General features: G+C 38.1%; 1 protein-coding gene across 1 annotated transcript in view; it reads left to right on the top strand.

Moving 5' to 3' along the window:
- The first annotated feature begins 3068 nt into the window (after positions 1-3068).
- The window catches only part of LOC100892832 (complement C3), a 121737-nt gene continuing 101448 nt past the window's right edge, over positions 3069-23357 (top strand). The window contains exons 1-7 of the mRNA XM_030997027.1: positions 3069-3312; positions 6521-6690; positions 9997-10197; positions 14833-14885; positions 15939-16091; positions 21209-21251; positions 23214-23298. Of these exons, the coding sequence (XP_030852887.1) occupies positions 3215-3312; positions 6521-6690; positions 9997-10197; positions 14833-14885; positions 15939-16091; positions 21209-21251; positions 23214-23298 (803 nt within the window). The 5' untranslated portion in view covers positions 3069-3214. The remainder of the gene's footprint in view (positions 3313-6520; positions 6691-9996; positions 10198-14832; positions 14886-15938; positions 16092-21208; positions 21252-23213; positions 23299-23357) is intronic.

The raw sequence follows: 23357 nt of genomic DNA on the forward strand, positions 1-23357 counted from the left end.
GGGGCACTTATCAGAGATGAGAGTTTCAATAGCACTTCAGTCGCTCTCGCAAGCGCTCACTCGTTCCATTGTGGTCAGGCGGCTTTGGGATGAGCGGCTGATAAATATACTAATCGTTAGCTTTCTTCTGGTATTAAACTTGTTTTGATTGGTTGTATATTGTTGTTGGAGTTTACTCATTCATATAATGGAACTACCTGCTCGATGAAGCCAATGGCCCTTGACCCCAGGGGTCAACACTGTGTGGGAGTTAGTTTGTGGTCAACTTCTTTTATGAGACAAATCCAAGCAAACGTTTCCATATGGGGCACTTATCTGAAGAGGAATGGTACTTTAATATTACAAAATAAAATTTCGTCAAAGAAAAATGGGCTCCTCTCAGATTTGAATCGGACAATTATCTGAAGTAAAGGGGCACTTATAAGAGTAGGTAAGAGGCACTTATAAGAATGTGGAACGGGCACCTATTTGAAATTTAAAAAAGGGGGCGCGTATATAAGTTAAAATTGGGTACTTTAGGACTTTTTGCATGGAAACAAAATTGGGAATTTGTCATTTTTCAACCAACGCATAAACAAGTATAATTTACAAAAAATATAGAGGAAAAAAAAACGGATTTTTTTTTATTTTGGGGGGAAGAGGAGGCCAACATCCACTAAGATAAGAAAAAACGTAAGATTATCATGGGTCCAAAATCCTCCAAATACTAAAGCTACAAGGAATTAATCAAACAATTGTTTTCACGGAACAAGTACGTATATTCTCACGTGATATAGAAAGGTTTTAAATTATTCATATTCCCTAGTGAATATTATATTACCATTTACAGGAAGAGGGGACGGGCAGGGCCCTGTGGGGTGATATTTTTCTTTTTGTCACTAGGGGAGTCGAGGGTATAAGGGGATCACAACTGGTGTCCGAAAATTTCAGATCAAGCGAAAACAGAACAAACCAAAACGAAAATGAACCAAACAAAGTGACAATACAAACAAATGAAAACACAAATATCAAACCAACAAACAATACAATAGCGACTCGATCTTTGAAAGTGGGGGTAAGGGTGGGATGTGTAGCACCTTGGACGAAACGTCCCTTTACCGCCCGCTCACAGGCCAACGAGAAGAAGGGGAAAGGTAGGACTCTGTGAGACCCCAGCTCTTATCTTGGCCACTACACGACTGCGAGCCACACTCTTTTGGCACAAGAAAAAATTGCTTAACGAGAAAGTTGATTTATGGGGTGAGGGGAATATAATTTGTGAGCGATTTCATTGTTATTATGCAAGTGTGGAAGAACATCAGAGAAACAAATTTTCCCTGAAAAGCATGGCTCGTCAAATACCTTCATATTCTATTTTTTGGCCACATGTTTGTGTAGTTCCATATACATTTTTCTGTGTACAATGCTTGTTACTTTTACCAAGACTGGGCCAAATTTCTTATCATGTTAATGATTCCAGAAACTTGCAGTACACATCAATACTTACATGCTACATGATCAAATTTTTCTAAATGATGCCACACGGTTTCTTTCACAATGCTGCAGGGTGACCAGAACTCAACTTTATCTTTAAACACAGGAATCTATCGTTATTCCTAACACTATGGAAATTATAATAAAACTTGAACCAGAGGGATTTTGACTTACACAGGCCTACTTAAACAGATTATTAATGCCTTTCTTACTGTCAAGGAATCCACTCAAATTTGACACGTTACCACATCTGGCTGCATCAAATCAGCAAGTAGAGCCTTTACAGTAAGCTTTCAGCCTAGTCTCACTGTGCAGACTCTGATACGCACAGCGATTGAAAAGGCTTTTTGTCTGCAAACTATCAGGAAATCTGCCTAGTAAAAGATAGCCTACTTTCATTGCGAAATCATGTTTGGGGTCTTTTCTTATGTTTTCGACAAGCAGACCTAGGCCGAATACGAGGTGGGATTCATTTCCTGTTATTTTGATCTCTCATGATCTTTCTTTCCTCATCCAGGAAAAGAGGTCACCTCAGATGATCTAGGGACCAACGGACTCTACAAAAGTCCCAGAGAACTATTAAAAAAGTATATATAAAAAAAGAGGGAAAGAGAGAGAGAGATTGAGAGAGGAGTGGAGAGGGTGAATCAGAAAGAGAGAGAAAAAGGGGAAGAAGTTGGAGGAGAGGAAGAGGGAGAAAGAGAAAGAGAGTGAGAGTAAGAGAGAGGAGATAGAGAGAGAGAGAGAGGGTCAGAGAGAGAGAGAAAGAGAAAGGAAATACTGCCTCTGACAATGTCTACCTAGTCAGAACAAATTAATATTGGTCGTATTCCTCTAAGTTACATGTTATGATAGAAACGGATATGAATCAAAACGGTCTTTTTTTCCTTCTTCTTTTTCAAGGGGAGGGGTATTTCTCGTTATGGGTTAAGACAAGGAACCAATACATTGAAAGTAGCTGTCGCTTCCTAGTTATACAAACACCTGGAAGTTATACGATTTCTCAGACCTCGACATAAAAGACCAATTAAAGGGACTTGGTAACGTTGTTCAAATGAGGGAAAATGGTGCTAAAGTATTAGTAGGAGTAGTAGTTTGATGACTTTTCCGTTTGGTAACTACAATGCTAGATGTACAATTAAAGATAATCTGAAAGTTTGAGTGAAAGCAGAACATTATTAATGATAAAAATTAGAAAAAAATTATCTGATGGATTCCTTAATTCTCCCAGCTATATTATTATAATTTGATTACATTTTAGGTGAATGTAAATCGTCACGAAGCAATGAATTGGCTCTATATACCATTCCATTCATGGAAAAACGGTTTGGAAAATTAAAAGATTGGTTGGGAAAACTTACTGTTAGAATGGGGGTTACATATCTACGCCTTCAAAGAAAACCATAAATATCTTTGAGGTTTGAGAATTTTGTCAGGATTTGTGGCATGTTAGAGAGTAAGTACAGTAGAAGGAAGATAACAAGTAACATTTCATACCAAAGTTACGCATTTTTTCATCAACCTTCAACAATGTTACCGGTTTACTTTAAGGAACTAGAAGTTCACAACATTGGGCGCAATAAAACTCGTTGCTGCCTGATACGAACGTCAATTGAGCGTTTGCCGTCGTCGGTGTGGCACCCCTTTTGAATTCTAACCTACTGCATGATCAGTCAAGGTGCTGCAGATTCCTCCTAGATTTGGTGAAGACGAAACACCTTGCCGAAGACGTTGTCAATGAATGGGTGTCTCGATCACCATGGGGTCGTTTGTTCTCATCTTTGTAATCGCGATTAGTGCATCACTTGTACCGGGAGGGGTGACTCAAAGTTCACCTGCGTAAGTAACAATGGCCTCCTTCCAGTTTTGATATTATTACAAATATTTATTTACGTATTCTTTTCTCACAATCTCCCATGTTTTTTATCTATTCCGTCCGTCTTTTTATAACTATTTGTTTTCACCTTCCTTATTGTACAGTGTGCATAACAAATAATGTACCCTACTTAGGTAGCTTTCTTATTTCAAAGTTATGAGTATGTGACCTTGTATCATATTTCATCGTAAAGAGGAACCAATACCCTGTAAAATAATACATGTTCATAATTCTACTGCCGAGGATTATTGAACAACAGGCTTTTTAAAAGTATTTTCAAAATCCTCTTGTAAATGAATGGGGGTCAAAAGGTATTATGAGAGTGTTATCTCATTCCAAAAGCAAATGCTCATTTATTTACATTGACTTTTAGGCAGTGGAATAAAAAAAGGTATTAATAACAACTCAAACTCAAGGAAATGCTTATTACACGTAAACATTTATGATATTCTCTTCGTTACGATGATTACAATTTTGACTTCATTCGCATCCCTTGTTTAAGGTAAACCTTCTCATTAAGTGATACAAAATGGATAATTTTTTTGGGGGATGTTATATTTTTTCATGAAAGTCTCCTGTCAATTTATTTGATATTTATCATCATATGTGTTCTGTGTTGCATATGGGTTTAGTCAAGTTTGAGTTTTCATTCGCTATTCGAGATAAACAAATGGCGCAGCGGAAAAGTGAGCACAGAGAATTTAGATGTCATGAGACAAGAAGTTATGAGGCTGTTCAAAATAATTAAAGGTTATCCTGTAACAAGGTTCTTAAAAAGACTAGATAAAACGCATCATTTTAAACACTGAAGCACTGAAGCATGAGGCATAAATTTAACTTTTAAAAGGATTTAAGACCAAATAAGCACATGCATATAATGGCCTGACCCATATTCGTTCCTTAAGCCCAAACTTGGTACAAGGCGATTTCGACAACACTTTTTAAAGACCCTGGTGCTCATTCATCCGTGGCAGAAATATTATAAATAGGTCATCATCGGACGAAAAATAAGGTACTCTTCAATATGAAATCAAGTTCAAAATCATATTGGTTATGAATTGTTAATCAGGAGCTACTAAAGCTGGGTACATTTTTTTTTATACGCACTGTATACTTCTATTGTATGTATTTTTGTAATTCCCCATTTCTTCCACCAGGCGTTAATACTTTTGAAGAAATGAATAGGTTTCATGATTTCAAGCAATTGGTGTATATTTCTATGAAGGTTCATGGTAAGTTCCAAAGTTTCGTTATATTCAGAAATTGTCTTAATCCGAAAGTTGATAATATCGAGGATGATGTGGGTATTATTCCGAATCTTTCCAAAATCTTGTGAAGATGGTTCTTAATTCTATTGCGTTTCGAAATTAAGAACCTTGTGAACACTTGAGACCCCATTCTATCCTTGAACCCTATTCCATTTTCGGAATAACGAACCTTTGGAACAAACGAGCATTCGTAGTAACAGAATTCGAAATACATGAAACGTGAAACTTCGGATTACTGAACTTTCGGACCAAACTCCATGTAGCCTTGATGGCCCGAAGCATTTTATGTCTCTTGGCATATAGGCTTACCTAAAACACGTCTAAAAATGCAGGATTTCGCCAAAGGCGTTTCACTTGTACAAGTTCTTTTGAATTTCAATTCGTTTCCCTCTCGATTATTTTCATTTTCGGTTTCTTCTTCCCCCCCCCTCCCCCTCCCCTCGCTCCTCTCCTCCCCCCCCCCCCCCCCCCCCCCCTCTCCCCTATTTCTCTCTCTCTCCCTCTGTCTCTCATGTTTGCAAACATGATTATGCAGGCGTATGAATCTTTTTTCTTCCGTGGAAATGGTTACTTTTAGTTTGTGTGTAATCGATAAGCCGAAAAAGTATAAACAAAATATTTTGTACCTGTGTTTACGCAAAATGTCGTATTTGGTGTAAAATGTTGATGTGCACTAGCATATTTTGTTACGCAAATAAATAGGAAGTGGCACCATCAACAAAGAACCAGAAGCCACAAGGTATTACAAAATATAGGATTAATATAATGAGAGTATTCTCTTTCTCACTTTTAAAAAGTATTTCTCTGTCGATTAGAGTGGTTTTACAGAAACTGTGCATTAACGTTTTCTATGGGTTTGTTTTTCTTCTAAAACTTTTTACAATGTATGTATATAATCCAAAATCAATCAAATGTGGTTATTATCATTTTTACATGGACATTTCTTTTTACGTCATTTACGTGAGGTCTTTGTCATAATTATTCAAAAAGTTACTTTTCCATTCACCTTTTATGTCGTCAAACATCCGTTATAAATCTTATTGCCACCAGGGTAACCTGCATCATCGTCAGCACACATTAGGCATAATTTTATGTAGTGTTTTATTTTACATTCTAAAGTCATGTCATTGGAGTAAGATGCTCTTTCTCTCTCTCTCTCTCTCTCTCTCCCTCTCACTTTTTCGTGATGTTTTAACCGAGGGTCACGTCAATACAATGACCTACCATTTTATATTAAATTATCGAAGAACTCGAGCACTTTCTGCAAACATTTGAATATACGAAATCATTTTTGCTGTGATCTTTAAAGGATGTATCTTTTATGCCAATTCAGTTTGGCGGGAGAGGGGGGGGGTTACAATAATAGATGTGTACTATGAGCTCTAGATGTCCTTAATTTCCGATTAAGAGTATAATTATTTGGGTTTCTTTTCTTTTTAATGTACGTTCAAGTTGTATTTGTATCAACTCGTTTTTACAAAGAGTGGGCCGCTATCAATCCGTTTTCTATATAATTTTGATTTTACACGTACTTTCCATTTTGTGTGTATTGTGGGCTTTTTTAATTATGATTTTGAAAATGAATACCACACCATACCAGCTCTTCTTAGTTCATATCCGCTCTCTCTCTCTCTCTCTCTCTCTCTCTCTTTATTACTTTCTCTCCTTCTTTTTTACCCTCTCTCTCTTTATCTTCTTCTTCTCCCCCCCCCCCCTCTCTCTCTCTCTCTCTCTCACTCTACCCATTCTTTCTGTCTCCTTCTCTCTCTCTCTCTCTCTCTGTCTGTCTATGTCTATCTCTCTCTTTTACCTCTCCTTATCACATCTCTTCTCTTTCTCTTTCACTCTCTCTCTCTCATACGTCTCTCTTTATTCTCTATATTCCTTCTTCTCTCTTATACAGCACCTTTTTCGTGACCTCTCCCAACGTGTTTCGGGTTGATGTGCCCGAGAGCGTCGTCGTAACCCTCATCAGATCCACACCAAACGTTCAGAATGTTCAAGTGAGAGTCTCTTTGAGGCGGCCTGGTTCGGGTGTACATTTTTCGGAAGATACAAGAGCTGTCAGCCCAGGTAGTAAACGAAATTCCAACCTTAATAGCAAGGGCGACAGAGGGTCTTTCATAGAGGTTGGGGCACTAATAAAAATGTGCAGTCTCTTGTGTGAAATCATTTCTCAATATAATATACGCCTGTATAAAAAAGAAAAGAATATAAACTGTTTTTCTATGTAAAATGTGGAATAATTTAAACTTCAAACTTCAAACTTAAAAAAGTGCACCTACAAGGGGTAACCTCAAAGCCATAAATAACCATTTTTAAACATCGTATACATCCTAAATTGTAATTTATATCAGGGATGATCTTCAAGATTGACTCGTTACGTGGTCCAAGATCCTGCTTGAGCACCATACTTTGCTGTTTTGTGTGATTGGGTGAATATTTATTTGAAAGTGAGCAAAGCAAGCGAGCAAGAATGTTAATATAATTTTAAGGCCTCACTGCGACCGATTTGTTGTCATTAAAATAACGGACTCTGGTGGGTTTTAAGCACAATCTCACAATAAAACAATGAATAAGACCCCTAATATGCTAGTTAATCAATCATATATGCGATCGAGTGAAGCTAGCGAGTTTTGGAGCAAATTTGAGAAAGATTGCTCTCAGTCGCTTTAAATAAGAAGCACTGTAAGCCAGACTATGAGACATTTATTGGCTCTGGGGAGATGAGGGGCGATAACATTATCTTGTTATATAGCACGTATGATAACTATGTCTCAGTATGTTTAACATGATTGACATCTGGTAATTTTAATGCAGTTGCCTTGAGTTTGAAAACTCCACCATTGTATAATCCTTTATATTCTTGATTACCTCGGCCTAAAGAAGGGACGCTTGATAGCTTTGAAAACGACCATAATACATTTTAAAAGGGGCACACTTCGTTATTAAAGGGAAGTTCACCCTAATAATAAGTTGGTTTCGGGGGGTAATTGTCGTCGGGGGGGGGGGTCATTTTCCTAGGGGGTCATTTTTCAGGGAGGTAATTGTCCTTGGAGTGGTTTTCCGGGGGGGGGTACCTTCCGAGGGGGTAATTATCCGGGGGGTAATTGTCCTACAGCCCTTTAGGTGACCGTAAAAGGGCACCATTTGTAAGCGACATTGGTTCATAGAGGTAGAGGAACTTTTTAAGAGGCATTTACAACCAAAGTGACAAGGAGAATTAATCATTATTCAAAATGGGCACCAATCAGATGTTTGAACAAATTGTCAAATTGAGATTTGCACAAATGTATTGATTACATATTGCCAAGCATTCATAACTTTCTTATTATTTCTCCAATTTATTTTAAACTTTCGCCATTTTTTTTTCTGCCCTTCTTAAAACATGAACTTATTACAAATGTTGGATATTGTCACGTTCGGTTTAATGTAGGCTCACATACCGAATATGCACTGCACGCAGTCAGTAATGGATAATGAATCGGAGACTTGTCGAGGACAGAAAAATACGCGGTCACACGAAATCAATTGACCAACTAGTACTGCAGTCGTATCAGAACGATGGGCATGCATTCACGCCCGTGTTTCTACTTGTCAAACGAACGAGCCTCCCCCGGACTATCCAGAGCAATTTGTTAGAAGTCTGTAGCATTTAGGATAGTGGCGATAGGTAGGCCGAAAGAAAGGCAAAATGACCTTAAAATTCAGACGAAATGGCGCCTTGACGACCAGGCAAGAGGGATTCCGGAAAAAGAAGAATTCAGTGACCTTGATGGGATCCTAGAAAATGTGACTACGAACTTTTAAAGGAATCGGATTAAAGGAAGGGACCTAGATAGGACTCGAAAGCACTGCGTGCAAGACGAATGGGATGGTGGTTAATGAAGAACACGTGATGACGCGTGATGTCGCACTTACAGCCGTCCATAATAACACAATCATGCAGAGTATAAAATGGCGTCTAAAATGGCACCCTTGACTTTTGATTTTAAAAATCCGGCTTCCAGACACAATGGCCCGAATTCACAAAGCAAGGTTTAGCTCAGACCAAGGTTTAAGTTTAAACCTCCTTTTGTTTCGCCAAACCTCCTTTTGTTATTTACAAACCAGGTTTATAAATAACAAAAGGAGGTTTGGCGAAACAAAAGGAGGTTTAAACTTAAACCTTGGTCTGAGCTAAACCTTGCTTTGTGAATTCGGGCCAACATGGATGCGGAAAAGCAGTCTGTAAAAATGACGTCATAGCCGATACGTGTTATAACTAGGCGGATACTCAGCGGAATACGTACAGTAACCCTTGTTCAAATGCGATTTACTCAAAATTGTCTGCGTGAACATATACCGTACTTGGTATCATTCAAAAGGGCACTTCATTGCGGTCAGTCTGAAACCATTTTAATATACACATAATGTACTCCACGCATTTAACGGGCTGTTACGTGTTGCATAGTAAATATCAATCATCATATCGTCATCAATTTTTACCAAACTTGACAAACCATTGTCAGGTGTATGGTTACATTTGTCTGCTAAGTTTCGTTGACGTAGGTATCAAGATCGCCATTTTTGAGGAAGTTGAAGTTATTTCGCAATTTTCTTGAAACCTGCAAATTTAGAGGGCAATTTTTTAAAAAGTCGGTCAGCGTTAGGGTATATATTTGTATATTTTGCTGGAAGTCTTGATATTCAAGTATCTAAATCCAAAATGGCTCCGGGTTCGGCCAGACACGATGAAGCTACGGCCACAGAAAGAAAACCAATTTCAGAAATTTATAGAGGGCGCTATTTATTTTGTGCATAGCCATTAGAGCGTGAAATTCTGCATGGGTATGCTCAATTATGATATAAAGATACTGTAAGAAATTGAGACGAAACAGAGTTGGTATGAGAAATTTATGGTTTTTTTAGATTTTTAGGGGTCATTTTTTCATACAGGGCATACGGGGCACCAACGAGTCGCACATGAGCACTACTCACCAAAAAAAAAACAGGTATGAGCAAACTTCGAAGGTTTTTCATTGGTTTTTCCAGTATTGTAAATGGTAGTTCAAAATATCGATGATTTTTTTTCTTCAAAATGGTATTTTGGATGTGTAAATGAGCCTTATGTTGTGATTTCCATATGGTCACACCAACTCTGTTAAACATGAATGGTGAAATACGATTAAGCATCAATCAGATTTCAACTGCGGCAGTTTCAATTTTCTTCAATGACTTAAAATCTTTAGCAAACACAGAGCTGAGACGCGTAGTGAACTATGTTGCGCAGTTGCCATTTATGCACACATGGACATGGTGGAAATGAGAAAAAGCCGTTTACTTCTGAACGAGCTCCATAGAAAATACCACTGACTATACCCCTTTGCTTTGATCTAGGTTCATCTCAACTTTTTACGGTCGAAATTCAAGCCGATAATTTGATGAGAAATGAAGGAGATTTCCAACACATGGTCTTAAAGGCTGAATCTCTGGACCCTAGCTACCCATTCCAAAAGGAAACAGAAATCCTGGTCACTCTTCAATCTGGTTACGTCTTCGTACAGACGGACAAGCCAATCTACACCCCTAACCAAGACGGTACGGTATTTTTAACATTATTTTTAGTCAGTTAGTTATTCGGTTAGTTACGTAATTCATTGTTTCAATTATTTATATAATATACATCTCATCTTATCTTATTCCCATGAACAAAATGGATTATAACCATAATATAGAATACATAAAACAAAGTAGGCCTAAAATAACAAACAAAAATGGAACCTATCAGCTATAAAGCCTGTTAATCACCAAAAGAAGATAAATTCCTGTATAGGGCTCTCCTCAAAAGTTTTACTCTTTACCATGAATAAAAGTTTAGTTTCTGTTAAAAGTAAGAAGTTATGTTTGAAGAAAATAACGCTTGCAATCAATATTTGCATAGTACTCACATTTTTACTAGATGTAAAAAAACTCGAGAAAAAGTAATCCTCCGTATTCTAGAAGAAATTGTTAAGACACTTTGTAATTGTTAATTGCAAATTATTAGATTGTACTCCATTTTGATTTTTTTTTGCTGCGCATCCATTGATTCTCTCATTTCCTTTTACATTATAAATATTTCCTCGAGAGTTGCCAAGCTGTTGTATAGGTTATTAGCTTTATTTACAGCTATTCTGACTCATACATGTATTTCCAACCAATTGGTGTTTTAAGCCAGTTCGGTTCCCGGTGGGTACATTTTTTCAACCTTTTTTGCAAACAATTCCCCAAAAGGGAGGACAGCAATTGGGCACAATTGGAAAGCTGTTGTTTAGGTCATCACATACATATAACATTTTAGTTTGTCTTTATGCATTTATATATTGTATAAATTTAAACTTTTTTTTATTTGTTATTTAGTTTCCCTCACTTTTGTTCTGTTGATCAACGTATACATTGTAACTTTTCTCTTTATATGTATGCGTTTGTCCATATTTCTGTTATGCTGTATTTGAAATACCCATTGTATTTTCCTTTATTTAAATTTTGTTCTGTACGTAATTTATTGCTTTCTTACTACTTTTTAATGTTACTATACTGTAATAATCATATGCATTTATACGATTTTTATTTTAAATGAAATTGTAGCTAAATTGTATTCAAGGAAGATTTTTTTTTTGTTCGAGTTGCATTTAGCCAAGATAATAAAGAGGGAAACTACTAAAAATGTCAAATTTTAAATATTTCCGCTATTACGGGATACAATCTAAAAAAAAATAATTATAAATTCGAGTGATAGTCGTACTGGAATTCTGAATTACTAGTAAGTTGATAATGTCACTATTAAGTCATTCAAGCAACTTTTCCCTTGCTAAATATATTACTCATTGCGGATATAGTATCGAAAATAATATCGCTAGTGATATTCGTTTGTCTCGCAATGTGGTCAATAAGGAATCTAAAAGATCACGACGTTTCGTATGCTACTGCGATACTTCGTCAGGTGATAAAAACTACTGTAAGCAAGGGTGTTTTATACTCTACGGGAGGACCGTGCGGAGCGGTCCATAATTCGATCGATAATTGGAACAATAACGCACAATGCCTATTGGTCGACGCACACGGTGATCGACCAATCACCAGGCCGCTGGATTCGGCCGCTGGTTCGGCTAATACACCAGGCCTATTGGCCGACGCATACGGTACTCAGCCAATCAACGGGCCGCTGGATCGGACCGTCTGTTGAATGGAATCGACCGGTGTTGGCTGGCAGGACGGCGAGTGTCATGGCGGCGTATCGTCCGCATTCAAAATTCGGGGATATCGATCCCGTTGTCTCTGTTGAAATTATTAGGATTGAGACGGATATTGATAGCTTCTTTCACCCTCCGTGTATACCAATGCCTTTCCTGGGAAAGGCACTGAACCCCGTCCCAGTCTGGTTGATGCTGGTTATCCCAAGCATGTTCGGCTACGGCTGAGTTGTCAGTTCGACGGAGTCTGACGTCCCTCTTATGCTCAGTGATTCTTTCTTTTATCGGACGGGCAGCTTCACCGATGTAGGATCTATCACATCCTTTACAAGGGATGTTGTACACAATGCCGTCCCGTCTATGTGGAGGAATTGGATCCTTGGGGCATGTAAGTTGTTGACGTAGGGTGGTATCTGATCTGAAAACCGTTCGAATGCCATGGCTCTCTAGGCGGCGCTTGAGTTGTAGGGAGACCCCATCAATGTACGGCAAGACTGTAAAAGTCTTGTATACCTTCTGATCCCTGGGTTCCGACGATCTATTCTTGGTATTGTGTATAAAACGGCGTGGGTAACCGTTGAGACTCAGGGCGCTGCGAACACGGGTCCGTTCTTTGCATGGCTGTTGTGGACTTGTCACAATGCGTGAAGCTCTGTCAAATAGACATTTCACTAGACCTCTCTTCACCGATATGGGATGGTGAGAGTCAAACGATATGTACTGGTCTGTGTGGGTAGGCTTCCTATAGACTGAGGTGGAGAGCCTATGGTTGTCGTGTCTATGAACTAGAGTGTCTAAGAATGCTATCTTCCCTTCACACTCTATCTCTGATGTGAACTGGATGGTTGGTTCAAGGCTATTCATGTGTTTAAGCAGCTTATCTGTTTCAGAGATGGGAACTATGATGAAGGTGTCATCTACGTATCTCTTCCAAACACGAGGTATGCAAGAGAGGGGACATGTGTCCAGCGCTTCTTCTTCGAAACTCTCCATGTATAGGTTGGCCACGACAGCCGAGACTGGACTGCCCATGGCTGCCCCTTCTGTCTGTTCATAGTATGAACCTTTATACAGAAAATATGTGGATCGTAGAACAAACTCGAGGAGTTGAGTGAGTTGTTCCGGTGAGAGTGCGGTACGGGTAGACAAATTGCTGTCTGATTGTAAGTGTTGCAATGTAGCATTGCATGCGCCCTCAATCGGTACATTGGTGAAGAGTGAAACTACGTCAAACGAAACCATGCGTTCTTATACACAATACCAAGAATAGATCGTCGGAACCCAGGGATCAGAAGGTATACAAGACTTTTACAGTCTTGCCGTACATTGGTGGGGTCTCCCAACAACTCAAGCGCCGCCTAGAGAGCCATGGCATTCGAACGGTTTTCAGATCAGATACCACCCTACGTCAACAACTTACACGCCCCAAGGATCCAATTCCTCCACATAGACGGGACGGCATTGTGTACAACATCCCTTGTAAAGGATGTGATAGATCCTACATCGGTGAAACTGCCCGTCCGATAAAAGAAAGAATCACTGAGCATAAAAGGGACGTCAGACTCCGTCGAACTGACAACTCAGCCGTAGCCGAACATGCTTGGGATAACCAGCATCAACCAGACTGGGACGGGGTTCAGTGCCTTTCCCAGGAAAGGCATTGGTATACACGGAGGGTGAAAGAAGCTATCAATATCCGTCTCAATCCTAATAATTTCAACAGAGACAACGGGATCGATATCCCCGAATTTTGGATGCGGACGATACGCCGCCATGACACTCGCCGTCCTGCCAGCCAACACTGGTCGATTCCATTCAGCAGACGGTCCGATCCAGCGGCCCGTTGATTGGCTGAGTACCGTATGCGTCGGCCAATAGGCCTGGTGTATTAGCCGAACCAGCGGCCGAATCCAGCGGCCTGGTGATTGGTCGATCACCGTGTGCGTCGACCAATAGGCATTGTGCGTTATTGTTCCAATTATCGATCGAATTATGGACCGCTCCGCACGGTCCTCCCGTCGAGTATAAAAGACCCTTGCTTACAGTAGTTTTTATCACCTGACGAAGTATCGCAGTAGCATACGAAACGTCGTGATCTTTTAGATTCCTTATTGACCACATTGCGAGACAAACGAATATCACTAGCGATATTATTTTCGAAACTTTTCCCTTGTTCATAGTACTATACATAACATGAATACCATATATTTCGCCGATTTCTTTTAAAGTCCCACTGTCCTACTTGTAGCTACTTGCTCCCTCTATATAGAGAACTTCCCCAATCGGTGCCTGTTAGTCCCCCATGATCCTCTTTTTCTTATGTTAGTTGAGTTAATAAGATAGCCACCTGTCAGTGACCTCGCTGTTTGGTATAATCCCTTCTGGCCCAGTAGTATTGATGGTCTTTAATTTCTGTACCAATTAACTTGTTTTTATACTCTCATGCCATTCGACTTGTTACAAAGGTTAGTTCAGTTTAGTTGAATAATGTCATACGATACCAGACCCATTATCCATTCTAACCACACTGAAAGTCATCCCTTCGAACCAAATTGAAATTCAAGTCTACCTACCCACAATTTGTTTTCATCTTGACATAATTCAATTCGTTTTCAATTCATAGATTCTACGAATGATGAACAAAAAATGAAATCAGTGGTAACATAAAACAAAACAAAAACCATTCGACCAAACACACCACTATCCCCCGGCCGAAACAAAAAACACATGCAAACGCACACAACACACACACACACACACACGCACACACACGCACAAATGCACACACACAGAATCTGTAAAACGATCGCAAAACTTCGAAAGAATTAATAAAAAAATCAATCTACGGCTATTTCAATAACCTTGTGCCTCCCAACTATATATTGATGTGTGAACGTGAATAGTATTATTAAAAGTTTTCTTCATGATTTGTCGATAGTCGTTGTGGTCTTGTTCTGTATGGATAATAATTCAACTCTTTTTATTTCATTGTTCATTCCAGTGATAATCAAGGTCATGTCCTTGGATCAGGAAATGCTTCCATCGGATCGAGAGGTAATCTGTTATATTTGTTACCGCAAGTTTGAAATATACTTACAATTATATGAATTTGAATCCACTTTATTTCATTTGAGTGACAAAAATATGGAATTGGGCGGGGAACCAATTTCGGTAGGCCTAACTGATTGCCCGATGTTATTTGTGAAGTTTATTATTATATGTATTCCTTTCATGTTTGTCATTAAAAGTACATTCATGTTTCGCTTTTATAATAATAGAATTTATGATGATGATGATGATGATGATGATGATGATGATGATAATAATAATAATGATAATGATAATGGTAATATCGTCATCATACAATAATACAATAATCGTGATGATGATAATTATATAGGTTTTCCGCCCAACTTCGTAAACTTAGCACCTGAATTAACATTACGTCCATTCAATTTCGTGCCAAATTGAATGACTTATATGTAAATCAACATTCAAAAAGCTTATTGCGTCGTTTAATTCGATTAAGTAGCGTGCGATGTTATACTCTTGTCACGGAGCCGTGCAAAACGAGCTTTCAAATATGCACCGGACAGACGGTGGTATGTATTCGCATTCAATTTCGTGAATAGGAATACATGTGTGACATTTGTGCTTTGCTTTTCATTTGATGTTAACTTGTCACATGAATGTTACTTTTACTGAAACTTTCAGGCCCGAATTCTTTTGTCACATGAATGTTACTTTTACTGAAACTTTCAGGCCCGAATTCACAAAGGAGGTTTGTCGACAAACCTTAGTTTTCGTGCGTCATATGACGCGTTTCGACGCGTTTTTACAAACCAGGTTTGTAAAAAATCGCGTAAAAACGCGTCATATGACGCACGAAACCAAGGTTTGTCGACAAACCTCCTTTGTGAATTCGGGCCATAGAGTTTCAGGTTAGGTGTGTACTGACCAGGGTTTTAAAGTTGAGAATTTCGTTAAACTAGCGACAGTATAGTGTCATTACCTTACGGTTTCTAAAGCAGCAAAGCAATGATATTTCCCTTTTTAATCTTCCTTTTTTCAACTCCAATCATCTTTTTCTCATTCTTGTTTTTATAGCTCCACGTCGAAATAATTGATCCAAGTGGGACCAGTGTAAAAAGACTCAGACAGACTCAAGCCCTGCCTTCCGGGTTCCTATCAGGCGAGTATAGGTTCCATAGTCATCCAGCCTTAGGTATATGGACCGTTTCGGCTTTCTACGGACCCGAGGTAATAATGTACATTACTTTACTTTATCCTTTCAGACTGAAGGAAATTTATCTGAAACTATGTTATAAAGAAACATAAAGTATCATCTAAGGCGAAAAGAGCTTACAGACTAGAAGACTTAAATATCGTAAAAGAAACGTCATATAAAAGCAGCGTTTTTCAACCTTTTTATCGTAACGGCACCCTTTTCGAGAAGTCTCTAGGGGTGCCGCGACAGAAATTAATTAAAGATCTATTTTAGGATCCATTGAAAGATAAAGGTCAATTTCATGGTAACAAAATATTAGAGACTTCATATTTTCCTAAAGAAGTAACATTTTAAGAGCAATTAAATGTTTTTTCCTTGCTCGCTTCACTCGCTCGCTACATTTAGAAACAGTATGATTATAGCCAGTGAAGTGCCTGAATACCCAGGTCGTCAACGAGGTGCCAGAATATCTCTTTGACAGTCATGTGCCTGAATATTGTCACATCCGGGCACCAGATAATTTTATGTATGATATTTTCATATCTAATTGACTAAATATTTGACTTTTGTATTCATGTATTGGACAGGAATGCTCAGAAATGCTCTGATAGATGCCCCTTTTCCATTCTCAAAAGCGCCCTATTTTCACTATCTTGTGAGTGCCCCTTTTTAGGTGCAAGAAGTGCACATTTTCACCTCTGTTTACCCTTTGTAATTTGACATGTGCTCCTTTTCTATTCTAACAGGTGTCCTTTTCCTTTTGATATTTAAGTGCCCTTTTTACTTTCTCCAACACATATGTATATAGGCTAAATCTTCTTTTATTTTGTTTAAAGATACCAATATGGGTTTCCTGATTTCACTTAAAGGGGCATGTTCCCCGTATTCCAGAGGGCGTTCAAAATACGTACCCGCTGGCGGACGGTGCTAGCTGCCTATTGACATCAACAGAATACGGCTCTTACGCAGATGGCATGTTCCGAATGCCCGGACAATGCCGATTATCACATACATGTGCCGAAGTAATACCAATCGCAGTTCGGCTCTAAGATTCGGCTGCTGTTTCCGCCCACTTTCGTGACGTCGCGATCGGCAGCAATCAGCTGGTTTGGCGAAGGCAGGCCAGGCCGCGCGTACTTTGATTGGCAGCTGTATGCAAATTAGAAGTCGACCTTCGGAACCAAGATGGCGATGACTAGAGCAGCGATAACTGCACTGGCGGGAACATGCCCCTTTAATATGTGCATTTTATCTGTAGGCTCCTATCACTTGAAATATACTTATCGACGAAAAAACAGTTTTGTCTTGTATGCTAGTAGTTCCATGTCTTAAAACTATATTCAGAATAAGAGCTTAAAGAGATTAGATAGGAGTTAAATGCACTCTCACCCAACCTAAAGGCAACCAATGAGTAGATTACTCGGCCCACCTGTAATCAAGCGTTTAGTTAGAACTTACAAAAAATATGGACCGCACGTAACTCAAGTCCGACTTGGATTCCATGAGCTTGGTTTCATGTTATTCTTTATTTTCTTCATGGTCCTTATATGTTGGTCCATAGAAAGCTTAGTAGATTTTTATTGAGGAAGTCGATTTTGTACATTCTTACTGCACACAATTTGATTGGTACATTGTAACGGGAGTCTATTGTTTGCAATAACCTGAGCATATGGAAACGTTTGCTTGGATTTGTCTCATAAAAGAAGTCGACCATAACTCACAGCGTTGAGTGCATGGGTCGATCAAGTGCACAGAACTGTAAAATACGTAGAGTGCTCATCCCAATTCACAATGCACGATTAGACGTGTGGCCGTTGAACGCGCTGTGAGATCCGCTCGAGTGCACACGCCGCCATTTTGCTTAGTGCTCGATCTTTTCAGCTCACAAATTTCGAGAATTCCAGCCTGAACTGTCGTTGAGAAAAATGCGGCCAACACAAAAAGAGGACTAACAAAGATGGCGGATATCACGTGATCACGTACGTACGAGCGCTGGCCACATTTTCGAACCACTATGAGCCTTCTACAGTGGCGGATCCGGGGGGGGGGGCACAGGGGGCACGTGCAAAAAAAATAATCTTGAAATCAGCCCCAAATTGCGCCAAAAATGTACTGGCAAACAGGGACGTGCCCCCCGGCCAACAAAAAATTAAAAATAAATACGTGCGCACTCCCGCCCCCCGCCCCCCCTCCCCAACTGAGCGATTTTGCGGCCGGCGCTTTTTCCTAATATTCGGGAGCAACCCCCCCCCCCTCCCCCGCTTATTCAGCGGCTGTGGTCACGACTGTAGTTCCGTTCCGTGAATGAGTAAATTCCGACAAAAATATACAACCAATCAAAACAATTTTTTTTTTTTTTTTTTTTTTCTGTTTTTATTGTTATTTTTGAAAAATTAACAGAGTAAAAGCAGCAATATAAAATATAATATCTTAAAACTACAAAACAGGCACGCACTCATGCACCCATAAACATGCACACATACACACACACACACACACACACACTCACATACTTTCCCAGAGGGCAAGTTTACATTTCAAAAAGTCAATGAAGATGTTAATGACAACAGAGCTTTGCAAGACTACTCCTAAATTTCAGTTAAACTTGATAGACCATTTCTTAAAATGGACTTGTAACTTATTTTTCTTTTGGGCAATTTTATATTCTATTTTTTGTTTGAACTTTACCATTGAAACAAATGCTTCGAAAATAAGTTCTTTTCCCTGAAACCTACATGAGTAAATATAATATTTTAAACATAAACAGAGAAAATTTATACAAGAGGCGTATTTGTCCCTTGACTGTATCCCAAACAAAAAATTAAATTTTGACAAAGTCAGATTATAACTGTGATCAGTGCCAGTGTTAATCTTATCCACCAATTTTTCCCACAGTGGTAAAACTCTCCTACAGTCACAAAACAAGTGATCTAAAGTTCTGGAAAATCTGAACAAAAATAACAATTAGCAGACTCCTTTCTCCCAATCTTGAACAAAAATGCATTAAAACCAATAGCATTATGGAAAATTTTGAAATAAAAACTCCTTAACTGAGTCTCAATCGTGCAACAAAAGTTACTCGTATGAATAATCGACCAATCCTTCTCTTTGGGTTGATGGCCAAATAGTTCCTCCCATTTACTCTCCCTTTTGGCATTAGTACAACTATATTTCTTCAGCAAAATATTATATGTATACTTAGACATTTTCTTTTGACTTAATAGATCTTTAAAAATTTGATTAAATATATTCTCATCCACATTAAGAGAATTATCAAACCACTCCAAAGATATGCCATTCATGAGGGAGTCATATTTTTTTTGGTCTCTAATAGGAATGTCAAACTCAATTACGAGGTCTTCAAATGTTTTGGGGTTACCAAAACCATTATGTAATTGAAAAATGGAATGAATACCCCTTTCATACCAAACTGGATAGAAAAAATGTGTTCTATATTGCAATCTTACATTTCTATTCCACCAAATAAAATCTTGTAAATGAAACTGACATAAACCTAGTTCTCTTTTCATCTCTTGCCTATATAAATACCATGTCTTAATAGACGCTGTTAACTGGCAATTTTTAAGTTTTGCCAAAACCGAATCAGGGGCATCTGCCTTAAAAAGGGCAAGATGGTCATCACAAAAGATAGAAAGAATATATATTTCTATTGTTTTCCAACAACTTTCATATTTATCGTCTAATAGTTTAGCCATCCACAAAACTTTCTGCGCTTGTGCAAAAACTAAAGGATTAATCATCCTTAGAACCCCTTCTTCATAATCATTGCATAATATATCTCTCTTAACTCTGTCATTGCCATTGCTCCAAATGAATTTAAAAAGCAAACCATTTAATCTTTTAAAGAAAGAGTTTGGCAGGTCAATACATAATACTGAAAACAAAAATAACATTTGGGGGAGTAAAAGCGACTTTACAACAGCAATTTTGCCCAACAAGGATAGGCTTCTATGCCTCCAACAATTTAAAATCTGTTCTATAATGACAAGTCTGGGAACAAAATTCAGTTCGTAAAGCATTTTTGTGTTCAATGAGAAAACCACTCCTAAAGCCTTAAACGTTTTTGATTTCCAATTCAACCCTAATGCATCTTGTGGAATAACTGTACTGCCTTTCAGCTTTCCTATATGAATTGCATCTGACTTACTTAAATTAATGTGACAAATTGAAAATTTTGCAAACTGAGTCAACGTTTCAAATAAATGTTTAAAGGAAACTGTTTCCCCATTCAAAAAACAAGTTGTGTCATCTGCAAAAAGACTTATCTTCTGTTCAAAGTTGCCAACTGAAAATCAAAACAAATTTAATACCATGCAGAAGAAAGCTAACGATTAGTATATTCATTAGCCACTTACCCCAAAGCCGCTTGACCGCAATGGAACGAGTGAGACCTTGCGAAAGTGGCCAAAGTGTGATTGAAACTCGCTATTTGCTCTTCTCCAACGCAAAAAGAGACGACATTGTGCTAGACAATATGTTTTTTCCGACAAAAGTACAGAAAATTGCATATTAATTGTCTTTTTATATTATACTTTTTGAAATGTTACCAAAGTGACTTCCGGGCACCCCAATGCTGGAAAGAAACGCACATTTGAGAAAACTTCACTTTTTCATGGAAAAATGCTTATTTGTTCTATGCACGCAAGTCAGATTGAGCGGATGATACAACGTTTCCATATGCATGTCGGGAATTTTATAAACCGGGTCCCGACGGCCGTGCACCGATCCGGAACCGGTGTCCCGATATCAGCTAGAAGGATCCGTCACTTGCCTAGAAATAGCGCATTCCATCAGTATGCCCCTAAAAGTGACCTTTTTCGTCTAAGAAATGCCACAGAAATTGTGATATTCGAGGAGTTGCCGGGTACATTTTTATCGAAAGGAGCCTGCTGCACGTATCTAATTAGTATGCTCGAATCCATTGTTTTACTGCTTTTTACCGCAGAGGGCAGTATAGTGGATTCTAGCCTAGATCCATCTTTACACTATTCTAGCCTCATGATCAACATAAACAGTACATGTGCACGTACCTCGCAGCAGGCCCATTCCAGCAACTGGTCAGTCTGGTCCTAGTTTGAAATCACTATTACCTCTCATTATAATTTTCATATTTAATCCTATTTTTTAGTTCCTTGTCGAGTCAAGTGCGACATTTGTAGTCAAGGAGTATGGTGAGTTATACTGTACTTTCTTAAATTTAGACATTGTTTACTCCTACATGTTTTTTTTTTTTTTTGGTTTTATTTTTTTTAATTTTATTTATTTATTTTATTTTTTTTTTTGGGGGGGGGGGGGGGTTGATTATTTGCATATCATTTCTTTGTGTAAAGTTATATCATTCTTATGTGTGTAGTGCGTATTCCAGCAAAACAAATTCAATGTACATGTATGTTAACCATATAACATTCTACTTTTCTGACGAAAATCTGGCTGTGTTTTTGTAATAATTTAGGTAAATTCTATTCAAGAAAAAAGAAAGTTTAGGCTCAAGCCTAAAGTGACTTATTTCAGAATCCATCCTTGGTGAGCCGCTTTAAAAGAGGGAACATCAAGATTATGTTGTTCAGCTTGAAAGTTTATATCTTTAAAGAAACACGGTTAATTGCTATTTGGTCTACAACTAGTTCGTCTAATTTCCATATGGTCTACACCTAGCCCGTCTATACTATCCACATGATCTAATTTCTAATGCACATTTCGTTTACCATCCCCAAAAAGGTCTGATAATCATTACTTATTATCATTATTTATGATTACTAGATCATTTAGATAGTAGACACAATACGGGCACAACTGCACAAACTGGGAATTAGACTAAAAGAGCAATATACCTAATGGGTAGTTTACTTATTGGAGATTAAAGGTACTATGTCCCATTTGCAGGCCCAACAAATGAAAAGGTTAAATTCCAACGGCATTTGAAAGATAATACTAGTTTAGAACTTCCCTAAAAAAGGTGGGGCTTGAAAATGTCTTCAAGCGGGAAAATAACGACTATTAGTTGTCAAATCGACTGAGGAGCTATGGAGCCAATAAGTAATAATCTTGATTTTCAGACCATTGTACCGAATGGTCATACGTTTTATGCTGCGCAAAGATTCAATCAGTTTAATTTTGGCCATCACAAGAAGTTGGTTATTGATGTGGACAAATGCTCATGTACCCTTTAAAGCTCATTTTATGTATGTTATTACCAAAGAAGTAAGTCAATCAATGGTGTCTGACAGTGAAGTCTAGCAAGTAAACGGGTTTCGTTGCATAATTTGAATATTAGGACATTGCTAACGTTCAAATTTCACAGAGAGGACATACATGACATATTCATAATTCCTGCAAAGTTCTACAGAATTTGAGGTTGGCTGCAAAAGGGACATGTACCTTTAAACCAAATGGAAATTAGATCAAAATGACTTTTAGCCTAAATGGTCAGTAAACCGAATGATAAGTAGACAAAAATGATTATTAGGCATATGGAAATAGACCAATGTATAGACAAACTGGTTGCGGAGCGAACGGCTCTAAACAAGAAACTTCACCCCCAGATAATAAGTATGGGTACAATGCTGAAATTTATTTCCAGCCTATTGATGAACAATTTTCTTTACGAAATGTTCAAAAGAATGAAGATATTATTGGCATGATGTAATGCCTTTTGGTTATTTCTTGGGGTGAGGTTTCCTTTAACAGGTGAAAAAGAATGATAATAATTAAGAATTGAATTCCTGTTCACAAATGTGGAAATGTGTTTTCCACCATCATTAGCAGGTAATGCAGTTCAATTTAGGGAAGAAAAAATACAATAGGAACACATATATACAAATGAAGAAAAATATAATTTGTTCACTGAACGAAAGGATGTAAATAGAGTTTTAATAGTCTGTTCATTTCAGTTACTTTTCTAACTTTTTTCGTCATAAACCTATTATTTCGCTTCCACTTGTTATGCTCTCTTGAATCTCTTCCTTCATTTTCTTACTGTATTCGTAGTTATTATTATATTTTGTTATGGTTTTTGTTATAATTCTGATTTGTTGACATTTTATATGCTCTACTGCTCTTGCATACATGGGTTAATGTGTATTCATGATTCTAATCACATGTAATTGGATATGTATTTTAATTCTCCACTGCAGTTCTACCGACATTTTCAGTGAGCATCGAAACGCCTAAATACATTCTAGCCGGAGCTTATTCAGTGGTCTCGACAATAAATGCTCAGTAAGGAAATCAGAAAATCATTTCAGAAAACTGCCATATATGTTCCCCGACATCCTATT

The sequence above is a fragment of the Strongylocentrotus purpuratus genome, unplaced genomic scaffold, assembly GCF_000002235.5.
Source record: "Strongylocentrotus purpuratus isolate Spur 01 unplaced genomic scaffold, Spur_5.0 spur5_scaffold_4, whole genome shotgun sequence".
NCBI classification, from domain to species: Eukaryota; Metazoa; Echinodermata; class Echinoidea; order Camarodonta; family Strongylocentrotidae; genus Strongylocentrotus; species Strongylocentrotus purpuratus.